Raw genomic sequence first — 26,756 nt, forward strand, 5'->3', positions numbered from 1 at the left:
GGCCAGGCAAAGAACCCCATGTGACTAAAATAGTTGGAGTCACATCCCTGAATTGGCATTAAGAGACAAAGACTTGGTTCCTACCATTTCTTGTTTCTCTAGAGTATATATTTTTAGTGTTTAGGGGATAAAATTATGTGACACTCAATACCTTAAACACTCTTTCTACCCCACGGGGCAGGCCGACAGAAAGAGGAGGGTATTATCATTTTTTCCCTAGCCGTATTTTCCATTCTTTGGCAAACATTATCTTTTTCCTCTTCTTCTGAATGAAGTTAAAATTAACATGGGTTCTTTTGTATAACTACAATATCATCTTATGTGATAATTACATCTTAGGCTAGGTCTACACTACCCGCCTGAATCGGCGGGTAGAAATCGATCTCTTGGGGATCGACTTATCACGTCTTGTCAGGACGCGACAATCGATCCCCGAATCGACGCGCTTACTCCACCAGCGGAGGTGGGAGTAAGCGCCGTCGACTGGGAGCCGCGGCAGTCGATTTTGCCGCCGTCCTCACAACAGGGTAAGTCGGATCTGATACGTCGAATTCAGCTACGCTATTCGCGTAGCTGAATTTGCGTATCTTAAATCGACCCCCCCCTGTAGTGTAGATGTAGCCTTAGCTTTGCAGCCACAGAGGCTCCAATTGGCATTGGCTCAAGCTCACAGATCTGAAAGTACCTTTCAAAGGAAGGAAGTATCATTAGCCTCATTTTACATGGGGAAACTGAAGCACAGAGAAGAGACATGTTAAGGTCAATGTCACAGTGGGAATAGAACCCAAGCCTCCCTACTCCTAAGTCCATTGTCTTACTCCTTGGACCACGCTGCCTGCTAACATTAAACCCAATCATGCAATCAAATATAACATAACAGGCAATGTCAGTGCAGTTTCAGTTGTGGAACAGTGTTTTCCTTCTGCAAAACCAGCTGAATGACAAAATATTTTGCAGATCCCACAAAATGTTACTTTTTAAATTAAAATACATATTTACAGTCCAGACTATTTCCTTCCTACCCTAATCAAATTATAATAAATTATATTTAAGGTATTTTAGATCAAATTTTGGCCCCAAAAACATTTTTACCATGAAACGTTTTGCCTTTCCAAGTTTTGACACAACCTTACTATTCTGCAATTTCCTGCTATTGCTTTACAATGCATAAAGAGATGCACATTTAAACATACACATCAACTGAATGTTTAAAGTATTCACAAATCAGTGACTGCATAACTACCTATTCTCATTTTAACGTAAATATCGTTAAACAGCAAAAGCTTTCAAAACAGCTGCTAAAAAAAAAGAGCAAGACAGAGACAGACAGACAACTAGGTTAGATGTTAGGAGACGAAGAGAAATCTTTATATTTACTGATTATTTTCCAGCCTTTGAGGGCATGGTTTGATCTTTGTAAAAGGACAATAGCAAACATGTCAGTCAAAGAAAAACAACAACAATGGATACTTGACCCTCAGCCTCAATCAACAAGTCTGCTCTTACTATCCCAAACAAGAATAACCGCAAGCCCTTAAACACCAAACCAAAGGCTGCACAACAAGATTCAGAGAAAGAGAAAGTCCTTGTGTTGCCCAGACAATAACCAGAATTAACCCGAGACTCCCACTTAACATTCCAAACACACCCAGGTAAAACCACACCTGACATGCTAATGAATGTGTCAGCTAGGTCCCTAACTTGCCTTTAAATTCAGTGGAAAACAGCACAAATGACAAGTGCATTGGAGGCTCAGCAGTGAAAGAGTTAACAAGCATCACAGCGTAATGAGTTGCTGTAAAGAAAAAGTAAACATTTAATGATGGGAAAGAAAGTGGTCACAAACAGATAAGAATAGCCCAGACTTAACTGTTCAATTTAGCAGAAAAACAAGGCAAAGGCCTTCAATTCTCACTGGGCCCAATCCTGCAAACTCCTCCTAAGCAAATTTCTTCAGCGGGGTTGAATACCACGAAATCAATGGGAGTTGGGGGAGGAATTCAACACCTTGCAGGATTGGAAGAGACAACAATCCACTTATCTGTGCAAAATCTCCTAATTCACCTCCCAAAGGCAGGGTCCAAATGCTCCCGGAAGTCTGTTGGGTATTACTAATATTACACAAACTCCATCATGGATGGAGGGGCTGCTGGGCCAAATTTCATTGAGTGGCATTGCATGCAGGGTCATACCACCACCCACATCTGGTCTGGCCAACTTTCGGGCCGCTGGTCCTAATCTGAGTGGCACTGTGACACCATGTGCTAGGTTGCAATGCCATTCATTTGGTGGCCCTTTCAAACAGGGGCCCAGATCAAATTTCTCCTCTTACCCTCCCCCGCATCCCAGGCAGCCCTGAATCAAACTTTCTGAGACCTTAACTTCTATTTCTTACAGATAAATTGATAGTTGGGGTGTGTAACTGGGTTTTCAAATCTAAGGCCCTGAGCTTGCAAAGACTTATGTGCTATGACTAGTCCCATTGAAGCCAATAAGAATATCCAGTGGGTAAAGTTAAGCACATGTGGAAGTGTCTGCATGACTGGGACCTAAATTTGTGAATTCCCCAAAGCACAACTAGAAAGAGCTGCATTTAAACTGGGACGGGGAGGAGGAAGGCAATAAATCATAGGCTCCTGTATTGTCACCTTAATATAGTTAGTGTATTTCTCCCTAGCTTCTACGAGTAGCAAAAATAGAAACAATCATGGAAGTATTTTTTCTGTTGCTCAGGCAGCACGAGGATCTCTCCAAAATACAGGGAAAAGACTAGTTAAATTTCAGCAGACCATTTACTGCACTGCATCCCATACTCAACCACTATCTATGGGTACGTCTATACTACCCGCCGGATCAGCGGGTAGTGTTCGATATATCGGGGATCGATTTATCGTGTCTCGTCTGGATGCGATAAAATCGATCCGCTAATTGACGCCCGTACTCCACCTCGGCAGGAGGAGTAAGCGGCGGCGACGGGGGAGCCGCGGCGGTCGACTCGCTGCCGTGAGGACGGCCAGGTAAGTCGAACTAAGATACTTTGACTTCAGTTGCGTATCTTAGTTCGAACCCCCCGCTAGTGTAGCCCGGGCCTCAGAGAATGCAAATGTGCTTCAGTCAATGAGAAACTAAGGGAGCGACCTTGCAAGGTGCCAAGTGACTTCTATGTTACCAACTCCTTCACAAAGGCATATTGTTTCATAGAAAATGTCTACAACAGACAGCGTGTCATGAGACTTTCAGGACAATTACCCGCTAAATTGCTAATGAGGAAACTGCCCAAGACAAGGTCAGTGGCGTGACCTCATTCAGATCGTAGCCATCTATAAATACAACTGAGCAGGATGTCTTTAATATTACAGGCTGTGTCTATGCTAGCATTAAAAATTCCTGCAGCCTCAACAGTGGGAACACTAGTGTAGACCTGCTGCCAATGTTTGAGTCTCCACATTGAGGCAGCATTGTCTAATGGATAGGAACTGGGGCTGGGAGTCGAGAGATCTGGGGTGTATTCCTGGTATAGACAGTGAGCTGCTGTGTGACTTCTGTTTAACCTCCCACCTTTTATCTCTTTCGGGCAGGGATGATTTCTCACTAGGTATTTGTACAGCACCCAGCACAATGGGGTTCCAATCTCAGTTGGGGTCTCTAGGCACTAACCCTAATATTATAAGTGATTAATATGCGGTGGTTGGACATGCCTTGTCTACATTAGAGCTAACACTGGCGACATGCATTAGAAGGAAATATTAAGGAAAAAAATAGGGTAGATAAGGCCAGTGGGGGCCTTCACCAGTCCTCTTCATTAATCCTGCTGTATACCACAGGCTATGGCAAATGTTTAAAGACACATCTTCAATATGAAAAGTAGAAGAATTCATTAACCTTTTCATACCTAGATGAAACAAGATTCAATAAATGAACTCATGCTTATTTAATTTTCCACCAGACTTTTTCACAACCTCTCTGGTGATTGGGCAACAATATATTAAACAATAAGTCAGATAATTCACTCAAGCAATTACACTATCAAAAGTATCCAAATATGGGATGAAATGTAGCATAAAACAGCAACTTAGGCCCTTGTCTTGCAAACCCTTGTGTGCGCAGACCCCTATGCCCGCAGAGACCGGCTGTGCAGGATCAGGGCCTTATATTTTATTCTCTAGAACACACAAACTTTTCCCAGAACAAAGACTATTTCTGCATAACAGAGGCAACTGCTAAGGGTGTGGTTATCATAAAGCACTTTCTCTAAGGGAATTTACTGTCCAGTATCATGCATAGTTCTTTCTGGCATCCCAGAGGTATAACACTCAGCTGAATTCTGCCCCTGGACTCATGCATGACTCAATGACAGCCTATCATGCATGCCCAAAGAGCAGAATTTGGCCCTAAATTCTTTACAACCAAGTCCCTGTCGTATTAGCTACACATTCAGAAAGATTCTTTACTTGCCCAGCCACGTCCTGTCAGCATGCCCACTACCACTTTGAGTTAATCTTACTTCTGAGTAGCATCTAGGCTCAGTATAAAATTTAACATGACGAGCTAGTGGCTAATCACATCAACGATTGTGAAGTGAAGTCTGATATGAAATGCTGAGCTTTCAAGCAGTGTGCCATTTTCTGAGATCCTGTTTTACATTTCCACTGACTCCCCATATACACACATAGACACAGGATGGCGCAGAAGTACACGTACACAATAATTCTCTAGTATTGGTAGGTATGGGGGGGTGGGAGAGGACGATGACCTTACAGCAATTCACTGGTAAGGCAACATACCTCTAAGGACCTGATCCTGCTCTGAAAATAGTGTGGGTAGAGCCCTGTGCTAGCAGAGTCCCCACAGTGTCCACTCACACAGTTCTCAGTGTAGCATTGGAGCACTGAATGTTTGTTTTGATGCCTGCATGATGGAATAATCTTACAGAAGAAAGAAAATCAGAGGATACAATGCAAATAGAAGAAAGATGACAGAGAAGAAGAAATGATACCCAGGTTTACCAAGGTATGGTCAGTTGAGCAGTATCTGGGATAGGTGCATGGAAGAGATCTTACTTATATACCTACTCCTGGATTACAAGATAGATCCTACAGGACTGGCTGGGTCATGACTGCTCTAACCTGCTCCATCTGCTGTCATACCCCCCATGGCGTTTACAGCAGTCCAGGACTGCTCGGCTAAACCTCCTGCCATCAACCCTCTCCTTCTTTCTGCCTCCACCCTGGAACACCTCCAGGGCTTCTGTGGCGTTACCACAGAGCTAACCCTATAGCCCCTTTGTGCCTGCATAGCCAACGTCACTGACACAAAGGCCCATAAGGCAACTATGAATGTGGCCCTCAACATTTGTCGGTGATCTTGGTGCTGCAGCATCTCCACGTGAAGCAGAGGAAGATATCACAATTACTGCAGGTACCAGGAATGATAAATGAGAAGTTTTGAATAAAAATGTACAAAAGTAACCCTTCAAAAGCATTCCCAGCATGAAGCTAACTCACTTCTTTAAGCTGGAGGTCATCCCTGCCTTCTGCGATGCAAGCATGGCCTTTTAATGTTAGGTTGACTCTAAAGAAGTATGTGTGCTCTGGATGAGAAAGCTGGAAAGGTTTTAAATGCATCACAGGGGATGCAGAGTAAAGTAGTAGGTGCTATATCAGAAGCTGATCCTCAGTAGGCCCTTACTGCAAAATAGGATGACCACATCGGATCCCAAAAGCATGTGTGCCAGGGTTCCATGCTCCAGGGAGTACTTCCAGCAACTGATACTACACAGAAGAGAACCCTTCACTGCACAGCTGGTATGAAAGATTAAAGGTTACAGGTATCTAGAACTTGGAATGCAACAGTTAAGCAGACCCATTTTATGAGGACAGGGTGATGCAATGAATTACTTTTAACCTGATTGGTCTAACACAGAGCAATGATGTAGGCATCATGAATGTTTCCCAGAATGCAGTTCCACCTTGAGCAAGTACATTGGAGTTTTCACACCTTCTGTATCTGATTACTTGGATTTACGTCCAGAGAGCTGGTTCAATTCTGAAATCTGACCAGAAGATGGTGAGTATAATTTGCCTCAATGTGGGCAATGCTGACAATTTTGTTTCCAATATTCAACTGCTCTTATTAAAAAAAAAACAAAAAAAAAACCCCACTCAGCTCATCTGAATAATTTCATATATTTAAATAAATGCACACTCCTCAGTGATAACCATCTCCAAATTCTCACATTCCCTTCTAAAGCATCTTATCAGGAGAGAAACTTATTCCATTTGCTGCCATTCCATCCCCAAAGACCAAGACAAGACTCCAACTTTCTAAGGCCCTGACCCTGCATTAAGCTGTGTGGGCAGAACCCTGCATGCATGCGGAACTGATTGCAAGACTGAGACCTTAATGGGATAAACAATGGCTATGGTCCTACAAAGGGAGCCACAGGAACATATCTTTGGAGGAACTCGCATGGTCATAAGTGTCCACCCATGCAGACCTGTTTGCAGGATTCAGACCATTGATCTAAAGCAGGGGTCGGCAACCTTTCAGAAGTGATGTACCAAGTTCACTGTAATTTAAGGTTTCGCGTGCTAGTAATACATTTTAACGTTTGTAGAAGGTCTCTCTCTCTATGTCTCTATTATATAAATAAACTATTGTTGTATTTAAAGTAAATAAGGTTTTTAAAATATTTAAGAAGCTTCATTTAAAATAAAATTAAAATGTAGATCTTATCAATTTAGTGTGATCCTTGCCTGGGATCCTTGTCTGGGGTTCCAGCCACCAGACCCGCTCAGCCCGCTGCCGGTCTGGGGTCCAGCCACCAGACCCGCTCAGCCCGCTGCTGGTCTGGGGTTCCATTCACTCAGCCAGCAGCGGGCTAAGCGGGCCGGTGGCGGGCTGAGCGGGGGGCTGAGCGGCTCAGTCAGCTGCCAGTCTGGGGTGCCGGCAGCACTCAGCCTCCTGCCGGCCTGGGTGAGCAGAACCCCAGGCTGGTAGCGGGCTGAGGGGGGCCGGCAGACGGGATCCCGGCTGGCAGACGGAACCCCAGACCGGCAGCGGGCTGAGCGGGGCCAGTGGCCGGGACCTCAGACCGGCAGCGGGCTGAGCGGCTCAGTCTGCTGCCGGTCTGAGGTCCCGGCCGCTGGCACCGCTCAGCCCGCTGCCGGTCTGGGGTTCCATTCACACAGACCGGCAGTGGTCTGAGCAGGGCCGGCGGCTGGGACCCCGACTGGCAAGGGGCCGGCAGCCGGAACCCCAGACCAGCAGCAGACTGAGTGCTGCCGGCATCCCAGACTGGCAGCGGACTGAGCCACTCAGCCCCCCGCTGGCCCCACTCAGCCTGCCACCGGCCCACTCAGCCCGCCATCGCTGAGTGAATGGAACCCCAGGCCGGTGGCGGGCTGAGCAGCTCAGCCCGCCGCCACTCTGGGGTTCTGGCCGCTGGCTCCTGCCAGCCGGGGTCTCAGCCGCCGGCCTGCTCAGCCCACTGCCAGCCTGCGGTTCCCTGGGGTTCCCAGGCCAGCAGCGGGCGCTGAGTGGGGCCGGCGGCCGGGACCCCGGCTGGCAACGGGGCAGCAGCCGGAACCCCAGAGCGGCGGTGGGCTGAGCCGCTCAGCCCGCTGCCGCGTGCCATCAAAAATCGCATGCCATAGAATGCTGACCCCTGATCTAAAGAAAGGCCAGCCTAATTGCCTCTCCCATCCCCTTCCTGCTCCCTATACACCAGCGGTGGAGTGCGGCTGGCATAGAAGCTGGCTATGCTGCTTTGTGCCTGCTGAGAGCTCCCCTAAAGGAATTCTTAGCTAGCCAGTTAGGCAGTGCAAAAGACAGAATCTGATCCTGAGTCATGCAAAATGGATGGAATTTGGGAAGAGAATCTGGCCCCAGGTCTCAGAAGGAGGCCTCTGGGCTAGATTGACATGGGAAAATTCAGCTGAGCACTGCAGGACCTAATAGGTGGCATTCACAACACTGAGTGAGGCACCCAGGCTCCCCATGCATTGTATGGGGAGAATTAGGTGCCTAAAAAGGATTCACAGAAGCCAACAAGCTGAGGAAGGGCTGCCTAAGATAGCCAGTAGTAAATTATTTACCTAAATGTTTTTACTATCAATTAATTTAGTAAATTGTTATCACTTATATAACAACAGTGATTTTTTCCCCCTGACCTGCAGTCAAAACAACTTGCATCTTCTTCTTTACTGTCACACTGTATAAAGTACTCTGAACAAAAAGCGTTACTTACAGTTGTATGATGGGAGACACTGCCTCCAATGCTAAGGTTTTTGAGAAGTTGAGGAGACCCGCCATACTGCCCCGAGATCTGCTTCCTGACTTCTGCTGCCACAGTTCTGAAACAAGAGAGGAACAATTTACCTTTTATAAACCAGGGCAAAATGTCAGGTAGGTGGTTCTGCTGTAGGAATATTGCTGACCCGTGAGGACAGAATGTGTGTATCAGACTCCCCAGTACTTACAGAATCTACTGCAGGGCAAAAAATTCAGATTCTTAACCCAAATACAAACATTTTCCTCTTGTGCGGTGCATTTCCAAGCCACAATAAAATGAGACGGGGCAACCAACTGGCTGAACCTGTCCCTAGCAAGCTCCTTCCACTTTCCTCTGCGGAAAGACCTTCTGCAGCACTCTCGGTGCCCCCCAGCAGTTCAGACCTCAGTCACAAAGCAGCTCTTGTATGTGCCCACTCTCTCATTCCTGAACCCTGTGTGTGTGTGTGTCATGACTTCTCTTTCATCTCAATGATTACAGATTGGCAGAGACTTCTTTGCTAAAGTCCAACCCCCTCTACGCCCGGAATAGCTGTGTAGCCTAGAAAGTGGGTTGGGACAGCTGAGGAGGCGACACCTGGAAAATGCACTGACTGAGCCCTGGCCAACTTTTAAAGCTATTTCTCCCAAGCTTGTCGAAATCTCAAGGGAAAGCAGCAAAAGTACCGCTGTGATGGCTCTGTAGCTGGAGGCTGAAACAGGTCCACATCCTCTGTGGCTCAGCACAGAAAAAGACATGCAACATACACTGACCCACTCAGTTACAGTGCCAAATGTTCTCTGCTATAGGTGAATCCCACCATTGCCACTGTTTTCCTCTTGGGCACAGGGGAATGCAATTATGCCCCTCTGTGCTTGCAGGATGAATCAAGTACACTGTGTCCCTGTAGCAGGGTGGTTACTTGCTCCTGCCCTGAGGGATTTAAAACAGCCCTGGAGGAGGGCTGTGGAAGGGCAAGATGCCTGGGCTGATTGGGAGGAAGCAGGCTCAGCTGGGGCCACGCCCCAATCAGGGCCCAGCTGGCCCTATAAAGGCTTGAGCCAGGAACTCAAGCAGACAGTTTCTCTCTGTGTTCAGAGATAGAGAAGGGCCTGGCTGCAGGGAGCTTAACTAAGTGCCTAGAGTGGAGCAGGGCTGGGGAAAGGCCAAGGGAGCTCTGGCCTAGGAAAGCCCTGGGCTGCAGGTCTGGTAAGGCCTATTAGGAACTGGGTTGCAGGGGGCAGCCCACGGGTAGCCAGAGGCAGCAAGTCCAAACCCCTTTGCATGTGATGAGTGGCTTATATGCTGCAGTCTGCCCCAGTGAATGGGGGCTAGATGAGGCCTGGCAGTGGCCAAGACTGAGGTTTAGTGGGGATAGTGGGTGGGGGTTCCCCTGGGTGGGGAGACCCTGAGACTGAGGGGTTACTGCCAAGGGGGCAGCACCCCAGAGAAAGGGGCACTGAGTCCTGGGGGAGGACATGGGGGGGCCAGCAGTAAGGTGGATCACCAGCCTGCAGAGCGTGCTCCTGGCTGGAAAATGAGCAAATTCCCAAGGATGACCAACAGGAGGTGCTGCAGGGGTGAGTCCACCCCCTTACAGTCCCATTTGCTTTTTTTATGTTCCTAGACAAGCGGTTCTTCTCCCTCCCCCCCCAATCACAGTGTAATATTAAAACATAAGACCGCTTTATTTACAAACAGTAGCAAAGGGACAGAGACAACATAGGGAAAAACATGCCTTAAAAAAAGGACCATCCCTCAAAACAACACTGGGCCAAATCCTGGGCCTTAGGTTGTTCACAGTGCTCAACCCTGTAACCCACTGGAAACCTTCCCATAACCTTGGAAGGGGATGGAGATGGAACACTCCCACCAGAAACTGAGCTGGTCAAAGTGTTTCAAATTTTGACACATTTTTTTTTGGTCAAGGTTTCAAAAGAATGTCACCCAGCTCTTTGCAATACCCTCTCTCAGGAGCCCACCCCATTAGCCGAAGGCAATGCCCAGCTTGCCCAGCCTCAAGTCAACCCCCAAATATCTTCCAACATTTTCTCCCCCCCCCCCAAACACAGCAGGCTTTGTGGTGTAAATCAGCAGAGGCATGGCTAATTGAGTTTGCTCTGACTTAACTGTTAGGTAAGCTACCATAGGGTGTGATGGGCTGTTCAGGCTCCATCTGCTGGAAAGAACCTTTCTGAGCAGGGACTTGACAACAGGGTCTGCTCTCATTGTTGGGATTGCCAAGGAAGTCAGCAATGGCGGAGTGCAATGGGGCTGACAGCGGGGGGAAGGAGGGAGGAAAATCTATTAAAAGGAAGAGGCTAGAACAACCAGGCCTAGTGTGGAGAGCAGATGTTTCCTCGGTCCAGAGAATGGGGGTAAGGTTCGCTAGAGGAAGCACTATTTTACCTTAAAAATAACTTGGACTATAGAAAACTGTTTTTATGCACTCTGGCTGCAAGAAGTCATTTGCTTCATATTTGACTTTACCACAGGAGGCTTTGTTTTCATTTCCAGAAGCTGAAAGTTGAATGTAGACCAGCCAGCTCCTGCTGGGGACTGACAGCCTATTCTCTTCCACAAGGATCTATCGTCCTTGTGTTGGTTTTTCCCCTATCCACTGGGTTGTTAGTATTAATAGAAAAGTTTGGAATGTACTAAAATGAGTCTTAGACATGGAAAATATTGTGCATCTATAGCTGATGAGACTTAAAAGCATGCCTTATGTTGCAGATGATCCTGGCTTTAAACCTGATCCCTTACTTGTTGCATGTTCTGTGTAATTCCTCAGGCAACACAGAGCAGAGCTCTTCATTGCAGGGCTGGTATGAAAGACTAGAGGCTACAGTTATCTAGGACTTGGAATGCAACAGGGAGAGGAAAACAAATCTTTCCAGAGATTTACAGATCTAAATATTGTTTCTAGATGGAAAGTTTAGCCAGAGGAGCAAATTTATCTTCAACTGTGAAGCCACAGATGATGTCTAGATATGTTACTAAATGTTGCACCTCTGGTGGTGTGGTGGCTTCTTTAAACTTGACACCATCACGTAACAAGCAACCCATTCTATTCTGATGTAGTTCTTGGTTCTGTTCTTCTTTGTAGGTTCAGCACTTGCATGATAATGACCTGGGTGTTTGGGAATTCTTGCAGTGGTAGGAGGGCAAAAATGGAGATTTGTCCCAGTTTCAAGCAAGGGCCAGCTACACTACAATTGTGGTGTTGCCTGGCTACACTAGTTTGCATGAGTGCAGCTATGGTGGTTGAAATAATCAGTACTGACAAGGCCTTAGCTAGGTAATTCAGTGCAGTACAAGCCTGCATGGAGGGTAGGAGAAGAGATGAAACATAATAAAACAAAAGGGGACATTGCTATAACCATGAGATGGTGATTCTTTGAAGGATTCTCCACTACTATCATTCTAATTTTCCAACTGTCCAAAGACCTAGCTAAGTACTTCTGTCCAACAAACTAGAATCCTCTTCTCACAACAGAGAAAAGTGACCAGACTAAGAGAGAAAAAAAATGAACATAAGTCTAGAAGCCAGAAATTGTGAAGTGTTTGGGATGACTTATAAAATCAATGGAATCATGATATCTGAGCCCCTAGCAGGAGTACAAAACAGTGAAGGAATGTGCTATAGCTGCAGTTAGGCTAAAAAGGCTGTAATGCTCCAAAGATAATCAGAAAAAGCTTTCCTGACACAAGCCTCTGATTCAAAGACTCTTGTGGTGGTATAGAATAAAATGAACAACAATGGTAAAGCTTTTAACTGGAATGACAAATCAAGAATTAGTTCTGCCGTAACCATCTGACGCTAACATCATACTTAGTTTATCTGGAATTCTTAGACAAATATTCCACAACTTTGTCACAGGACACTGTCACATGACTTAAAGTACACTTTTTCCTAGTAACAGTCTTTTCTGATCTTATTCTTCACTGGGTAATTACTGTGAACATATGCGATATCACAAAAATACAGAATATGCCAAAGGAGGGGGGCAAATCCCCTAGGAGCCCGTTTTTAAAGAAAAACAAAACTAGTCTGTTTTTTTTAAGTACTATCGCTAACTAGAAAGTGAGCTGCAAGCAAAACCAAACTTAATTGCACTTTATATATGATGAAGAATCAGTAAAGACTGTCTCATCTCTTCCCCCCCCCCCCCCCCCCCACAAAGCTTCCTGATTGCGTGGGGTTTTTACACTGGAAATATCAGGTCCTTGGCAATGATATCAAAGTTAACTGAGCTGCAGATCCTCTGCTGTGAGAAGTAAGAGAAGGGAGGTAGGAAAAGAGGATGCAGAGTCTTGCTATTATTCTATCTACTCATGTTTACTGGCATGACCAGTTAAATCAAATCTGTTACTTATATCAAAGTATAAATAGAATTGAGTAGCTGTCCAGGACAGATGTTAACAATGAGTTTCTAATCATGTCTATTTGCTGGTGTTACTCTCTTCTAAACTAGAAGCAGGCTGCTAAATACTATGAAGACCATACATCATCTTTCACTTCTCCCTAAAACATGCTGTTTTTACTCGCATTTTAATATGAGATCTTATTTTGTCAAGTAGTTTGAGGAAGTATCTTTCCCATAGTTCTCTCTATTTTGAACTGTGGAATAAAAAATGTCTGTTTCTCTCTCCCATCAAGATTGTTACTCCTTCTGGCTTTCCAGTTCTTTTGTCTTGTTTATGATCCTTAATCCTGTATTTGGTGATGCTCTGCCTAGAGTATTTCACTGTAGAAAGACAGCCTTACAGTAAAATAAACTTGCAGCTCTGTAACAATCAAGCTGCTTCTCTTTGAGCAGTTCAGAGAATTCTGTTCAATGTTTCTGTTTTAAAAAGGAGTTTGAGCATTGTTCATTTCTCAGTTGGATTATTGGTAGCATGGCTTTGAGCATCAGTGAATAATGTTATTCCACTCCCAGATCTGAAGTTTGTGTATTGGTCTTCTAAGCTTTGTCTACATTGGGGATAATTTCTGGAAGATTTTTCTGGAGGGAATATAACTGGTTCTAAACCTGATAAGAATCTGAGGAAAACTCCCCCAGTGCAGACCAGTTCCAACTGCTCTGGGATAGGAGTGTCTTGATTAAGATGATACCAGAACTACATATCTTGTGGGTTTTTTATGTTGGTTAGCAGAGGAATGACCCTGTTCTAATACTACCAATATAGTAAAACCGATAGATTTCTACAAAGGCAAACAACTGTCTCACCCTTCATCCCTGAGCTGCAGTGGGAAGAGGTGTGGCCCAAGTTACATTCCTGTAAGGAGTTCCCCCAATGAATTTATCAAGATCCTCCACCAAAGAGGGAAATTACTTCTAATATGAACTCTTACACCAGGAGGAAGCAACAACTGTAAGGTTCCTCTTTTGTCTTGAGAACCACCTTTAGTGATGAACTGTTCTCCTTGCCCTTATTCCATTGACCAGTCAGTCATTTTTCTGAACTCTCTCTAGAATGGTGTACACTCAAACACGTTTGAAAGCCAAAGGTTAAACAGGTGCAAAAGTCCCAGCACTTACTGTATCTCTTTAGGGACTGGGGGGCTGAGGTTGGGGAGAGGGAGTGCTGATGCTTTCACTAAAGGTACCTTACACTTCAGCCTCTTCTAGTTTGCTGCATTTGTGATAACAGCTATAAAGCTATTTAATGTGAAGATGACATTACCATGTCCACTGCATTTGGTGGCTGGTCCTGTGCCCACTGAAGTCAATGAGGGCTTTGATATTGGTTTCAATAGGTGCAGGATCAGACTATCTCAGCATGTGAATTATTTGGGCTAAGAACAACCCTCAATCTCTACTGGACCTAAGCAGACTATGGGCCAGAGACTTACATGCCATCTTGGCAGTATAAGGGGGCATTAAAGTGGGTTAAATGTAAATTTACTCACTTTAAGGCCCCTTTATATTGCCTGAGGTGTAAAGGGGGGCTTCAATATGAATGAGATACTGGCCCTGAATGTAACAGATGGAAGAAAGTGTAATATCAAAGAAGGAAGATAACTAGCACAACCTGCTACCATACAGGAGGTCAGAATCCAGGATTCCAGCTTTTTAGATGGAATGCTGAGCCCCTGAAGAAGGTTGCTTCATGCTTTAAAACCCTTCCGGGTCCCACCAAGAACAATGTGCTTGAGAGGCTCTGTACTAAGGCCTTGCCTAAACTAAAAAGTTGTACCATTTCACTGGTATCGCTCGCGTGGTACAAGTGTGGATGGAATTATATTGGTATAAAGGTGCTTTATACCAAAATAGCTATTCCCACATGAGGAGGCAAGTAACTAAACTGTTACACTGATACAAAGGTACTTCTGTAACAGCATCCACAGTAGAGTTTATACTGATATAACTATACTTTTTTTTTTAAATCACATGCCTAACTGATCTACATATACTGGTACAACTTCAAATGAAGACCAGGCATTAACTAACCCACCTCAGCCAGGAAAGTCAGCTCAACACTGAGGTCTTTTTAGGTAGGGTGAGGGAGGAATAGTACATACATAATAGTCAAAGTGCAGGCCAAGAATTTTGCGTCTTTGTGAACACTTCCAGTAAGAGAATGTTGCACTGCAGTGGTAAGAGTGACATTTTATAATAGAGATACTGAGAAGTGTTGTGAAACAGCTGCAACAGTCTAGCACCGCTGCTGTTGCTCATAGTAAAATAACCTAATAGTGATGAACGTATACCACTGATGGGGCTACTGTTCTGCATACACTTCTGAGGTAGACCATGTTGGTTGGGGGAAATAGTAGACAATGTATCAGTGCTATGATGACTAGGAAGCACAGAATTACCTGGAGAATATTTCAGAAAAAGTAATAACTAAAGTCTATACGCTTCCTCACTCAGAAAATTCTTCCCTAAAACTACTCTAAATCCAACCCTGAATCCTGCACACACACTGGCAGGTAATCCTACAAATTGTATTCTGCTTTAATATTAACCAAAGTGTGTGATAGCTACATAAACATACTCGCTACAGGCCAAATTTAGTTCTGTGTGACTAGCTCTAGGAGTAAGGCAAACAGGATGTCAATGTGTGAAAAATGTAACACGGATATTCTACTTCAAACAATGGCATGAAGATTAAAACAAGAGAAGGCTTCTGACAGCCACAGGGAAAAGCCCTAGGAACCTACAAGTACAAGAAGTTTGCTAGTGGCCAGAGTTCAGATTTTAGGACTCCACCACAGCAATGTTTTGAGGAGCAATTTGTGTATTAGTCTAAGCACAAAAATATGTTCCCTTGCTTCAGAATTCCTAAATACTGCTCTACCAGAATAAGTGGACATAGGGCTTACCCAGTCACATCCATTAACAGCAGTTTTGCTTGGCCTCCTGGCTAAGAGAGGTGAAAACATTATCTAGTATTTACCTGTCCATGTGCAGGTAAAATTCACATATACAGTAAATCACATACTCCATGTCAGGAGTTCCATAACTCTTCTCTGCAAGTGTCAGAAGGGAAACATCTGTACCGGCACAGTGTCATTTGGTTGCTTTTAAACACAACAAATGACTACAGCACTGCAAGGTATACAAACATGGCATTATAGCAACTTTTCCCCCTTCCTATATTGTGAGGTTAACATCTGTAACGCTGGTTGGGAAACTTGAAAGCTACTCAGCTAGAGCCAGACAGAGACGTCACAAAGGGAGGGTGGCAAACTATTGTGTAGACTCTTCACTGAAGCTGCAGAACTCACAAATTCTTACTCCTGACTTTCCTAGAACTCCTACCTCTCATGCAGCTGTACTCATGACAGCAAGCTAGAACCAGGAAAAGTGCCCTGATGGCAAAACCAGCTCCTGCCTGGGGTGACCAGATGTCCCGATTTTATAGGGACAGTCCTGATTTTTGGGTCTTTTTCTTATATAGGCTCCCCCACCCGCATCCTGATTTTTCACACTTGCTGTCTGGTCACCCTACTCCTGCCACACCACGTGATGGGAAGAGGTATGGTGAAATTCTTGGGCCATCAATTTTTCATATCAACCTTTAATACAGTCTAATAAATCTGAAGCCCCTCTTCTCTCCTGCCTATTCCCTAAGAAGGAAAGAGCACAGAGCTGCATTCTCTCCTGGAACCCCTGCAATGGGAGGGATAGCACTCTCCCCTCCCCCACCTCTTCCCATGAATCACTTCCTAACTGCTTTTGCAGCTTTCCCATTCAGAAAACTGAAAGTGACATTCAGTTCATGGCTGCCTAGAGCCATCTGAATAGCAGCAGTGAAACTTACCCCGTCTAGATAATTTCACTCTGCTGCTTGGGAAAGGAAGGAGCAGCCACAGAGACCCTTAACCAATCTGGTATCAGGCTCTCAAAAACAGCACTACATCAGTTCACATTTGGAAGCGCGTGCGGCTGGAAATGTAACTTTTAAAAAGGCTGTAGGAAGTTGCTAATGGAATTCTTTTAAATTCTGCTCTGTTTAAAAAAAAAAAAAAATTCATATTACAAATGTTATATACAGCTTAGAGTTTGCACAGGTCTCTAGACAAACAAACTAGCTGGCTTATGACAGCATGTATGAGGAACGGAGCTGTATCTCCCATTTTACAGAAGGGACTGAGGCAGAGGTTAAGTGACTCTCCCAAGGTATCTGTGCTGAGCTGGTGCTAGAACTCCATGGGATTCCAGACCCAGGTGCCTTCCAGTAGATGAATCTGTGTGACATACATTTGGTCAGTAGAGGAAGAATTATATTCCAGTAGTTTTAAATTCTTGATACAATGCCTGAGTAATATTTTATACTAGTAGAACCTTAGCATTGTACCCGTATATCTAGACAGCACACATGGAACAGCTCTATTTTTTCACCTGGTACAAAAGCATAGGTGAAATGCACAGCGCAGAATGCTGTTAGCAAGACCTGCCCAATGTGTGTTTAACGTAAAGAGTTTTAATGAAACCCTGAATTGAGGTGACACCATGTACACATATCTAAATACCCAATAACAGCTGTAGCTTAGCCCGGGGATCTCCTTCCCCACCCCCTTTTGTGGCAGAATGAGGAAACACAATCTCCACAGCAACCCCAGAATTGCTTTTGTTGTTTTGATTAGAGCAAACCCGTGGCTAACTTGGGCCAAGCGGCATGGCAGCCTTCTCTTTCCGAACGGATCTTCCCTGCTACCAGCGGGGGTCAAAAAGCCAGGAACAAAAAATTACAGAAGTGTTTTGGTTCTTCACGCTGGACATCTCGCGCTGCACCCCACCCACCCACCCACCCCGCTGCACTGACAGCGCCGGCCAGGGGGGCGTTGGGAAACCTGTCAGCCTGCATAATGGGAATGTGGCGGACCGTGGGTTTCTCCAGCATCCAACGTACGTAAACAAACCTCCCCAGATCTTCCCTCGGAGCGCAAAGCACCCACACCCCACTGGCGGAGCACGATGCATCCCAGCCGCTCACGCCCCCCCACCCTAGATCGGGACCATGCACAGACAAAATGCAACCTGGGGCAACACAAAACGAACCGGCCCAAACCGGGCGGATGAAAACCCGGGAGGGGGAAGCTGAACAGCAGGGCGGGTCAGCGGGGCATCTCCTGCCCCGACTAGGCCCCTTCTGCCGCGACCGGCCCAGCCCGGCGCTCAGTGCCTGCCGGGCGCTGCTCCAGCGGGAGGCTACAGTGTGGCGCGCGGCGCTCCGCGCGGGCCCTTTACCGGCTGATCTTCTGGGCGAAGGCGCGGCGCTCGGCCATGGCTGCGGCTGCTCGGGCTGGAAGCACAGCGCGTCTCCCCGCGCCTTCCTCGCGGCCGCTGCTCAGCCTGGAGCAGCCGAAGGAGCCGGGAAAGGGAGCCGTAATGCTCCGGAGAGACACGCAGCCTGAATTTGCCGGCCCAGCATGCAACCAGATTCCACGCTGACAATCCCATCCCACCCCTTCCAGGCAAGGGGGCGGGGGGGAGGATGAGCCGCTCTTAGCCGATATGCGGTACGGCGGCGGGGGGAGGCCAAGGGCTGTCTGAGGAGTTATTGTCCCATTTTAGGGCGGGGGTTAGGGCAGAGCTGCCCCAGGCCCCCAAATCTCCTCTTGGGGAGTGACTGGGAGTCTCCCTTCCTCCGCCCTAGCCAGCGCTGGGAGGGGGGACCACAACGACACGCTTCTTAACTCCATTGAAATACATGGAAGAGGGGAGCCGGGGAGCTTTGCAGGCAGGCCCTGGGGAGAAGCGGCAGGGCAGAGATTCTGCTGGACAAGGCAGGGAGCGTCCCTCGCTGGCAGATGATTATTTTCAGGCCCTTCCCAGTGAGGGCGGTTAAATAGACGTGTTGAAACCCACATCCCAGCTCCACAGGGTGTGGAAATCCAGCCCCTGACTTGGGCCCCACAATACATGGGCCATGCTTTGTTCCCCAGTGTCAGCCTGGAGTCTGTCTGTCAGACTGTCAGCTCTTTGGGCAGGGGCGCTATTGCTGTACACTACACAGGGTTAAGCAGGCTGTTTTCCCCTAACCAAATAACATTGATCTCTTACAGAGAAGTATGATAACACTTCTCACAAGGAGATCTCTAAGTGCTTTGCAATTATTCTAACATATTTAGCCTCACACCATCCCTCCAAGTAGGATTATCCTCATTTTACAGATAGCAAAGTGAGGCATAGAGAGGCCAAGTGATTTACCCAAGGTCACACATACCATCTAGCGCAGGGAATTGAACCCAGGTTGCCTAAGTCTTAGATTTCTACCCAAATCACTGGGTCATTCTTCCTCTCTAGAAACTTGGGTTGCTGGCCATTCTAACTTGTGAGTGCATTCTCCCAGCTGGGTTCAGATCACAGACATTTTGAAAGAATCCTGAAATACCTTTTGGTGTAGACAAGACATCATGGTGCTGTGACTCTTACATTTTATACCTTTTGATTTAGTCAAGTAACAAGCCAAAAGGTCAATTTTTCTGCATTTTTTTTTCATTTTATTACATCCATTCTGCCCCCTGCCCCTCTGTTTTGTCCATTTGCATCTTTAAGTGATGGAGCTGTCTTCATTTGTCACACAGCACCTAGCACAATGGGTCTTGATCCTTTCACTAGGTGCTGCTGTAATACAAATTACCAATAATAGCCATGTAATGTTGCACACTGATGATCGGATACACTTTGTGCTTGCCTAGCAGTTCATCATCTAAGATCTCAGCATGCTTTAGAAAGGGGAAGTATTGTTATTCCCATTTTATGGATTAAACATAGAATCATAGAACTGGTGTGGGCAGGGGGTGCAGCAGAGGCAGCTGGAGCCCCAGCCCTTTAAATAGTCCCCGAGCCTCCCGCTATCCCAGGGCCCTGGGGGCTATTTAAAGGCCTGGGGCTCCCCTGCTTCTACCGCCCCGGCCCTTTAAATAGCCGAGGGAGCCCTGAGGAAGCGGCGGGGCTCCAGTGGCTATTTAAAGGACTGAGGTAGCTGGAGCCCCGCACCCCCTGCCCTGCCCACAGCCAGCCCCTGTCTCCAGCCAGCCCTGCACCCCCTGCCCGCAGCCAGCCCCTGCTGCACCCCCTACCCTGCCTCCAGCCCCACACCCCCTGCCCGCACCAGCCCTGCCCCCCCTGCCCTGCCTGCAGCCAGCCCTGCACCCCCTGCCCACAGCCAACCCCTGCCGCACCCTCTGCCCTGTCTCCAGGAACCCCTGCCGCACCCCCCTGCAGCCCTGCCCGAAGCCAGCCAGCCCCACACACACCCCTGCCCGCACCAGCCCTGCACCCCCTGCCCTGCCCGCACCAGCCCTGCACCCCCTGCCCTGCCTGCAGCCAGCCCCGCCCCCCCTGCCCTGTCTCCAGCCAACCCTGCCGCACCCCCCTGCCTGAAGCCAGCCAGTTCCGCACTCCTCTGTCTCCAGCCCTGCCAACCCCTGCCGCAACCCCTGCAGCCTTGCCTGAAGCCAGTCAGCCTGCCCCACACCCCCCTGTCTCCAGCCAGCCCCGCACCCCTTGCCCTGCTTGCAGCCAGACCCTACCTCCAGTCAGCCCCTGCCCTGCCTGCAGCCAGCCCCATGTCCACTGGTGCCCTGCAGTTCCCAGGGCAGTAACCCTGAACACCTGCTTCAATGAGGGGGGCAGGGAGAAGCTGGGACCCACACATGTGCACACCACTAGGGTGACCAGACAGCAAGTGTGAAAAATCGGGAAAGGGGGTAGGGTAATAGGATCCTATATAAGAAAAAGACCCAAAACTCGGAACTGTCCCTATAAAATCGGGACATCTGGTCACCCTAGCACACCCCCAGGGAGTGGCGGGGACCTACACATGTGAAACGGAGCTCATTAATAACCGATCATATGATCATAATATATATGCAATGTACATAATATATAATTTTATTATTTATATAGTTATGGAAAGTAAATAATACATGGAAGAAATGAAAGGCTTTCTTTTACATGGTTTTTTTTTTTTGTTAGTCATCCCTGCCGGGGCCCCGCCAAAAATGTTCAAATTGGGCCCCGCACTTTCTAAAGCCGGCCCTGACTTCAGTCACCCTGATATTTGCTGGGAGAGCAATACAGCGGTGCACAGACAATCCAGGAAGTTTTTGGAAAGTGTAGGGGACAATTTCCTGGTGCAAGTGCTGGAGGAACCAACTAGGGACAGAGCTCTTCTTGACCTACTGCTCAAAAACAGGGAAGAATTAGTAGGGAAAGCAAAAGTGGATGGGAACCTGGGAGGCAGTGACCATGAGATGGTCGAGTTCAGGATCCTGACACAAGGAAGAAAGGAGAGCAACAGAATACGGACCCTGGACTTCAGAAAAGCAGACTGACTCCCTGAGGGAACTGATGGGCAGGATCCCCAGGGAGAATAACATGAGGGGGAAAGGAGTCCAGGAGAGCTGGCCGTATTTTAAAGAATCCTTATTGAGGTTGCAGGAACAAACCATCCGGATGTGTAGAAAGAATAGTAAATATGGCAGGCGACCGGCTTGGCTTAACAGTGAAATCCTTGCTGATCTTAAACACAAAAAAAGAAGCTTACAAGAAGTGGAAGACTGGACAAATGAGGAGTATAAAAATATTGCTCAGGCATGCAGGAGTGAAATCAGGAAGGCCAAATCACACTTGGAGTTGCAGCTAGCAAGGGATGTTAAGAGTAACAAGAAGGGTTTCTACAGGTATGTTAGCAACAAGAAGGTGGTCAGGGAAAGTGTGGGCTCCTTACTGAATGGGGGAGGCAACCTAGTGACAGAGGATGTGGAAAAAGCTAATGTACTCGATGCTTTTTTTGCCTCTGTCTTCACAAACAAGGTCAGCTCCCAGACTATTGCACTGAGCAGCACAGTATGGGGAGAAGGTGACCAGCGCTCTGTGGAGAAAGAAGTGGTTCAGGACTATTTAGACAAGCTGGATGAGCACAAGTCCATGGGGCCAGATGCACTGCATCCGAGGGTGCTAAAGGAGTTGGTGGATGCGACTGCAGAACCATTATCTTTGAAAACTCATGGCGATCAGAGGAGGTCCCGGATGACTGGAAAAAGGCTAATGTAGTGCCCATCTTTAAAAAAGGGAAGGAGGATGATCCGGGGAACTACAGGCCAGTCAGCCTCACCTCAGTCCCTGAAAAAATCATGGAGCAGGTCCTCAAGGAATCAATTTTGAAGCACTTAGAGGAGAAGAAAGTGATCAGGAACAGTCAGCATGGATTCACCAAGGGCAAGTCATGCCTGACTAGCCTAATTTCCTTCTATGATGAGATAACTGGCTCTGTGGATGAGGGGAAAGCAGTGGACGTGTTATTCCTCGACTTTAGCAAAGCTTTTGATACGGTGTCCCACAGTATTCTTGCCAGCAAGTCAAAGAAGTATGGGCTGGATGAATGGACTTTAAGGTGGATAGAAAGCTGGCTAGATCATCGGGCTCAACAGGTAATGATCAATGGTTCCATGTCTAGTTGGCAGCCAGTATCAAGGGGAGTGCCCCAGGGGTCGGTCCTGGGGCCGGTTTTGTTCAATATCTTCATTAATGATCTGGAGGATGGCGTGGATTGCACCCTCAGCAAGTTTGCAGATGACACTAAACTGAGAGGTGTGGTAAATACGCTGGAGGGTAGGGATAGGATACAGAGGGACCTAGACAAATTAGAGGATTGGGCCAAAAAAATCTGATGAGGTTCAACAAGGACAAGTGCAGAGTCCTGCACTTAGGACGGAAGAATCCCATGCACTGCTACAGACTAGGGACTGAGTGGCTAGGCAGCAGTTCTGCAGAAAAGGACCTAGGGGTTACAGTGGACGAGAAGCTGGATATGAGTGGACAGTGTGCCCTTGTTGCCAAGAAGGCTAATGGCATTTTGGGCTGTATAAGCAGGGGCATTGCCAGCAGATCGAGGGACGTGATCATTCCCCTCTATTTGGCATTGGTGAGGCCTCATCTGGAGTACTGTGTCCAGTTTTGGGCCCCACACTACAAGAAGGATGTGGAAAAATTGGAAAGAGTCCAGCGAAGGGCAACAACAATGATTAGGGGGCTGGAGCACCTGACTTATGAGGAGAGGCTGAGGGAACTGGGATTATTTAGTCTGCAGAAGAGAAGAATGAGAGGGGATTTGATAGCTGCTTTCAACTACCTGAAAGGGGATTCCAAAGAGGATGAATCTAGACTGTTCTCAGTGGTACCAGATGACAGAACAAAGAGTCATAGTCTCAAGTTGCAGTGGGGGAGGTTTAGGTTGGATATTAGGAAAAACTTTTTCACTAGGAGGGTGGTGAAGCACTGGAATGGGTTACCTAGGGAGGTGGTGGAATCTCCATCCTTAGAGGTTTTTAAGGTCAGACTTGACAAAGCCCTGGCTGGGATGATTTAGTTGGGGATTGGTCCTGCTTTGAGCAGGGGGTTGGACTAGATGGCCTCATGAGGTCCCTTCCAACCCTGATATTCTATGATTCTGGGAGCTGCTTGAGGTAAGCACCGCCCGGAGCCTGCGCCTCTGAGCCTCTCCCCGCACCCAAACTCCCTGCTCCAGCCCTGATCCTCCTCCTGCCCTCCATTCCCGTTAATCCCAGCCTGGAGCACCCTCCTGCACCCCAAACTCGTCATCCCCAGCCCCACTCCAGAGCCTGCACCTCCAGCTGGGGCCCTCACCACCCCCCCAACCCTACTCCCCAGCCCAGAGCCCCTTCCTGCACCCTGAATGCCTAATTTCTGGCCCCATCCCAGAGCCCGCATCCCCAACCAGAGCCCTCACCCCCTCCCGCACCCCAACCCCAATTTTGTGAGCATTCATGGCCCGCCATACAATTTCTATTCCGAGATGTGGCCCTTGGGCCAAAAACTTTGCCCATCCCTGTTCTAGATGTTTGCCATAATTAAGTCACACCTTGATTGCCATGACATCACAATGAGACCATTTGTTCGCTTTAAGAAGTAATAGCCACTCAAAGCTATGAGAAACTGGTCTCAATCTTATGTGTGGGCTCAATACTTCACTCCAGTAAATTTATGTGGCTCTAATACACATTAATTTCACTTTATGTGGCTTCAGTTCCGGTTCATGTAGAATCACATTCCCTGAGTTTGGTTTCAAACAACCCCTGAAGCTCAAGGTAAAACTAACGTGAATCTACCAAGTTTCACCTGGTTTTGAACTTGAACCATGAAAATTTTGCATGGTTTTTATAATGAAACCATAAACAGATCCAGGTTCTTTCCCTTTAACAAACCTTTTGTTGAATGCTGCTGTTATTATCTGCATTGCCTAGGGGCCCCAGTCATAGACCAGAACCCATTATGATAAGTGCTGTACAAACACAGACCAAAAAGACGGGCCCTGCCCAAAAGGGCTTACGGTCCAAGTATAAGACAAGAGCCAACAGATAGATATAGACAAATGGGGGAGTCCAAGCCAACAATGCGTCATGATAGGCAGTGGTCTTTGCACAGTAGCAGCCTAACCATTGTCACTGACCTATGAATTTTAAGTTTGTGATTAAACCAGTTAAATTTCACTTAGTATAGCGTTTGCAAAAAACTGAAACCAGCTCTAGTATTTGCAACAAGGCGAAAGCCAGAGCAAATACTGAACAAATGGCTTTAACTGGAGAAAGGAGGGCTTTGTGGAGACTGCAGGAGTAGCTGAGAAGAGAGTTGCTGGGCTGCAAAACAGATACCCTGTCTCTACAAGGGAAATCTTCTAAAACATTTTCACTGTTGCTAACACTGTTCCTGCTCATCATGTTTAGTGTAGGCTAAATTGTAATAGGGTCTAAAAATCTTGTCAGCTGCCCATCTTCTAAGGCTCCTAATGATGCTAACACCGGTGATGACAAGGTCACAGTGAATGGACTCTGACTTCATCAGGGCTAATGGGCTAGATCAGTGGTTCTCAAACTTTTTTTTTTTCATGGACCACTTGAAACTAGCTGAGGGTCTCAGTGGACCACTTAATGATCTTTCCAAATGTTTGTACCATTAGCTAACTATTGTAAAGCACTTTGGATAAAAGCACTATATAAAAAAAAAACTTAATAATAATTAACATTTTTTGTTCTACAAATAAAAGCACACAACTCATATTTTAATATCAGTAGTCTAACCTTTCTAATGCGATGGATGTGCCCTCTCTTCCCCACCGCAGCAGCCCCCGAGCTGAGGCTGGGAAGGAGGGGAGTCTCTCCCCTGCCACAGCAGCCACAGAGCTGAGGCTGGGAAGGAGGGCTGTCTCTCCCCAGCAACCGCAGCCCTGCAGCTGGGGAAAGTCGCCTCTTTCTCTGGCCACCGCAGCCCTGCAAGTCCCAAATTCCCTCCATCCCCTCTTCTCACCCCACCGCTCCCTCCCATCTACCCTCTATTTCCCCCAAGGCCTCCACCTCACCTTTCATGTGCATCTTCTCCAGGGTCCAGGCACCTAATTAGTGGAGCCAAGCCTGCATGGCTCCACTAATTAGGTGGGTGGCCCTTCATTCTTTCATGTGTGGCCGCCCAGGCGTGCACCTTAGAGGGAAGTTTCCACGGACCACCTGAATGGAGCTCGTGGCCCACTGGTAGTCCACGGACCACAGTTTGAGAACCTGGGCTAGATTCTATGCTGCATCTCAGTAGGCAGAGCCTGAAGCAGTAGGCAAAGACGGCTTTATGCCACCTTTGCACTGCCTAGATTCTGAGCTGTTGTAGGGGTTGTAATGGACCCACTATAAATTAGAAGAGTCCAGGGCAGCCTTACTTAGGCTGGCTATGGACTTCTCTGAAGCCCAGAATCCCTATAGTACTGAGTGCTAAGACCATGTCCCCTCTCACCCTGATCTGTCCCCTCCCAGCTTTGCTGCTCCAGCAGTTCAACTTGGCCTGTGTCTGCGAGGAGGCTGGAGAGCATCTCACAAGGCTCCTATGCCAGGGGAATTCTCCTCTAACGCTTTTATGCTGTAGCAGCATATAGCCCCTGGAGTAGTAGAAATGTCTAAATATTTTTTAAACAAACCATTTTGACGTTTTGTTTTGTAATGACCTTTTCAAAATGAAATGTTGATTCAAAAGGTTATGTTTGACCCAAATTACATTTTGGGGTGGTTTTGGCAAGAAAAAAATTGGGGAAAAAAATCAGTTTTGGTTCAAAAAGAACCAAATTTGGGAAGGGGGTGGGTAGATTTTTGGATTCAGACAGTGAATCAAGAAGCCAGTTAATAGCTCAGCTCTAGTTAGGATTCCACTCCTGCTCTGGCACAACACGTGTGCGTAGGAGGAGGCCTGTGTAGGGCTGCCTCTGGCTGTCCTATGCCATGCCCATGTCAGAAGATTTCTCCCTCTTCCAGCTAAGGGGCTCTTAGGGTGCCTGTACATCACTGCAGCAGCATACCCTATGGGGGTCGAATCATTCCTTTTTTTCCCCCCTTTTTTTCTTTTTTTAAAATAAATTATTTTGTTTTCATTTTGTTCAAGCAGGTAAATATCCATAAGTAGCAAAGTATAGAAGTAATAATAGAGATGAGAAAATCCTGACTTCATGTTATCTAATGTGTAAGATCTGCCCACATAGAGAAGAATGTATATTTAAGTTTCCAAGCTATAAAATGAATAAAACGAATATAGTCTTGTAGCTAATGTAGATTAAACCATTATTTATATTCCCTCAGTGTAGAATTATCCATTGCAGATTGATAGGCTTTCTCCATATATTTGGTCTAAATATGAAAAAAATCTCTCAACCCAGTGAACCTCAACAAGCAAATATCAGAAAAATAATAGAAACATTTATTGTTACTTTCCAGATAACTGCAGCCCAGCAACAAACTACCACATCAGTGCCAATGAATTTAAATCATATCAGATGGGTGAGGCTGGTAGAAATGTATACATGACCTTGTAAGGAAGACCAACAGATACTGTAGATTGACTGTCTCAACATTTTTCAGCTCATGGAACATTAACCAACAGAATGAAGGGAAAACTGAAGATCTGTTAGAAAAGGTGCAGTCTCTTTTCTAGTATGCTCCCAATAACAGCAAACACTAACATTCATGTTA

The 26,756-nt window shown here is 46.8% G+C and overlaps 1 protein-coding gene across 6 annotated transcripts in view; it reads right to left on the reverse strand.

Annotated features, from left to right (window-relative positions):
* DOCK7 (dedicator of cytokinesis 7) overlaps positions 1-18,043 on the reverse strand; it is a 151,299-nt gene extending 133,256 nt beyond the window's left edge. For all 6 annotated transcript variants that reach the window (XM_065409526.1, XM_065409527.1, XM_065409528.1 and 3 more), the window contains exons 1-2: positions 17,974-18,043; positions 8,249-8,354 (exon numbers count right to left, since the gene is read on the reverse strand). In XM_065409526.1, the coding sequence (XP_065265598.1) occupies positions 8,249-8,354; positions 17,974-18,011 (144 nt within the window). In that variant the 5' untranslated portion in view covers positions 18,012-18,043. The remainder of the gene's footprint in view (positions 1-8,248; positions 8,355-17,973) is intronic.
* Between the last annotated feature and the right edge of the window lie 8,713 nt (positions 18,044-26,756).

Source organism: Emys orbicularis, chromosome 8 (genome assembly GCF_028017835.1).
Source record: "Emys orbicularis isolate rEmyOrb1 chromosome 8, rEmyOrb1.hap1, whole genome shotgun sequence".
Taxonomy (NCBI): domain Eukaryota; kingdom Metazoa; phylum Chordata; order Testudines; family Emydidae; genus Emys; species Emys orbicularis.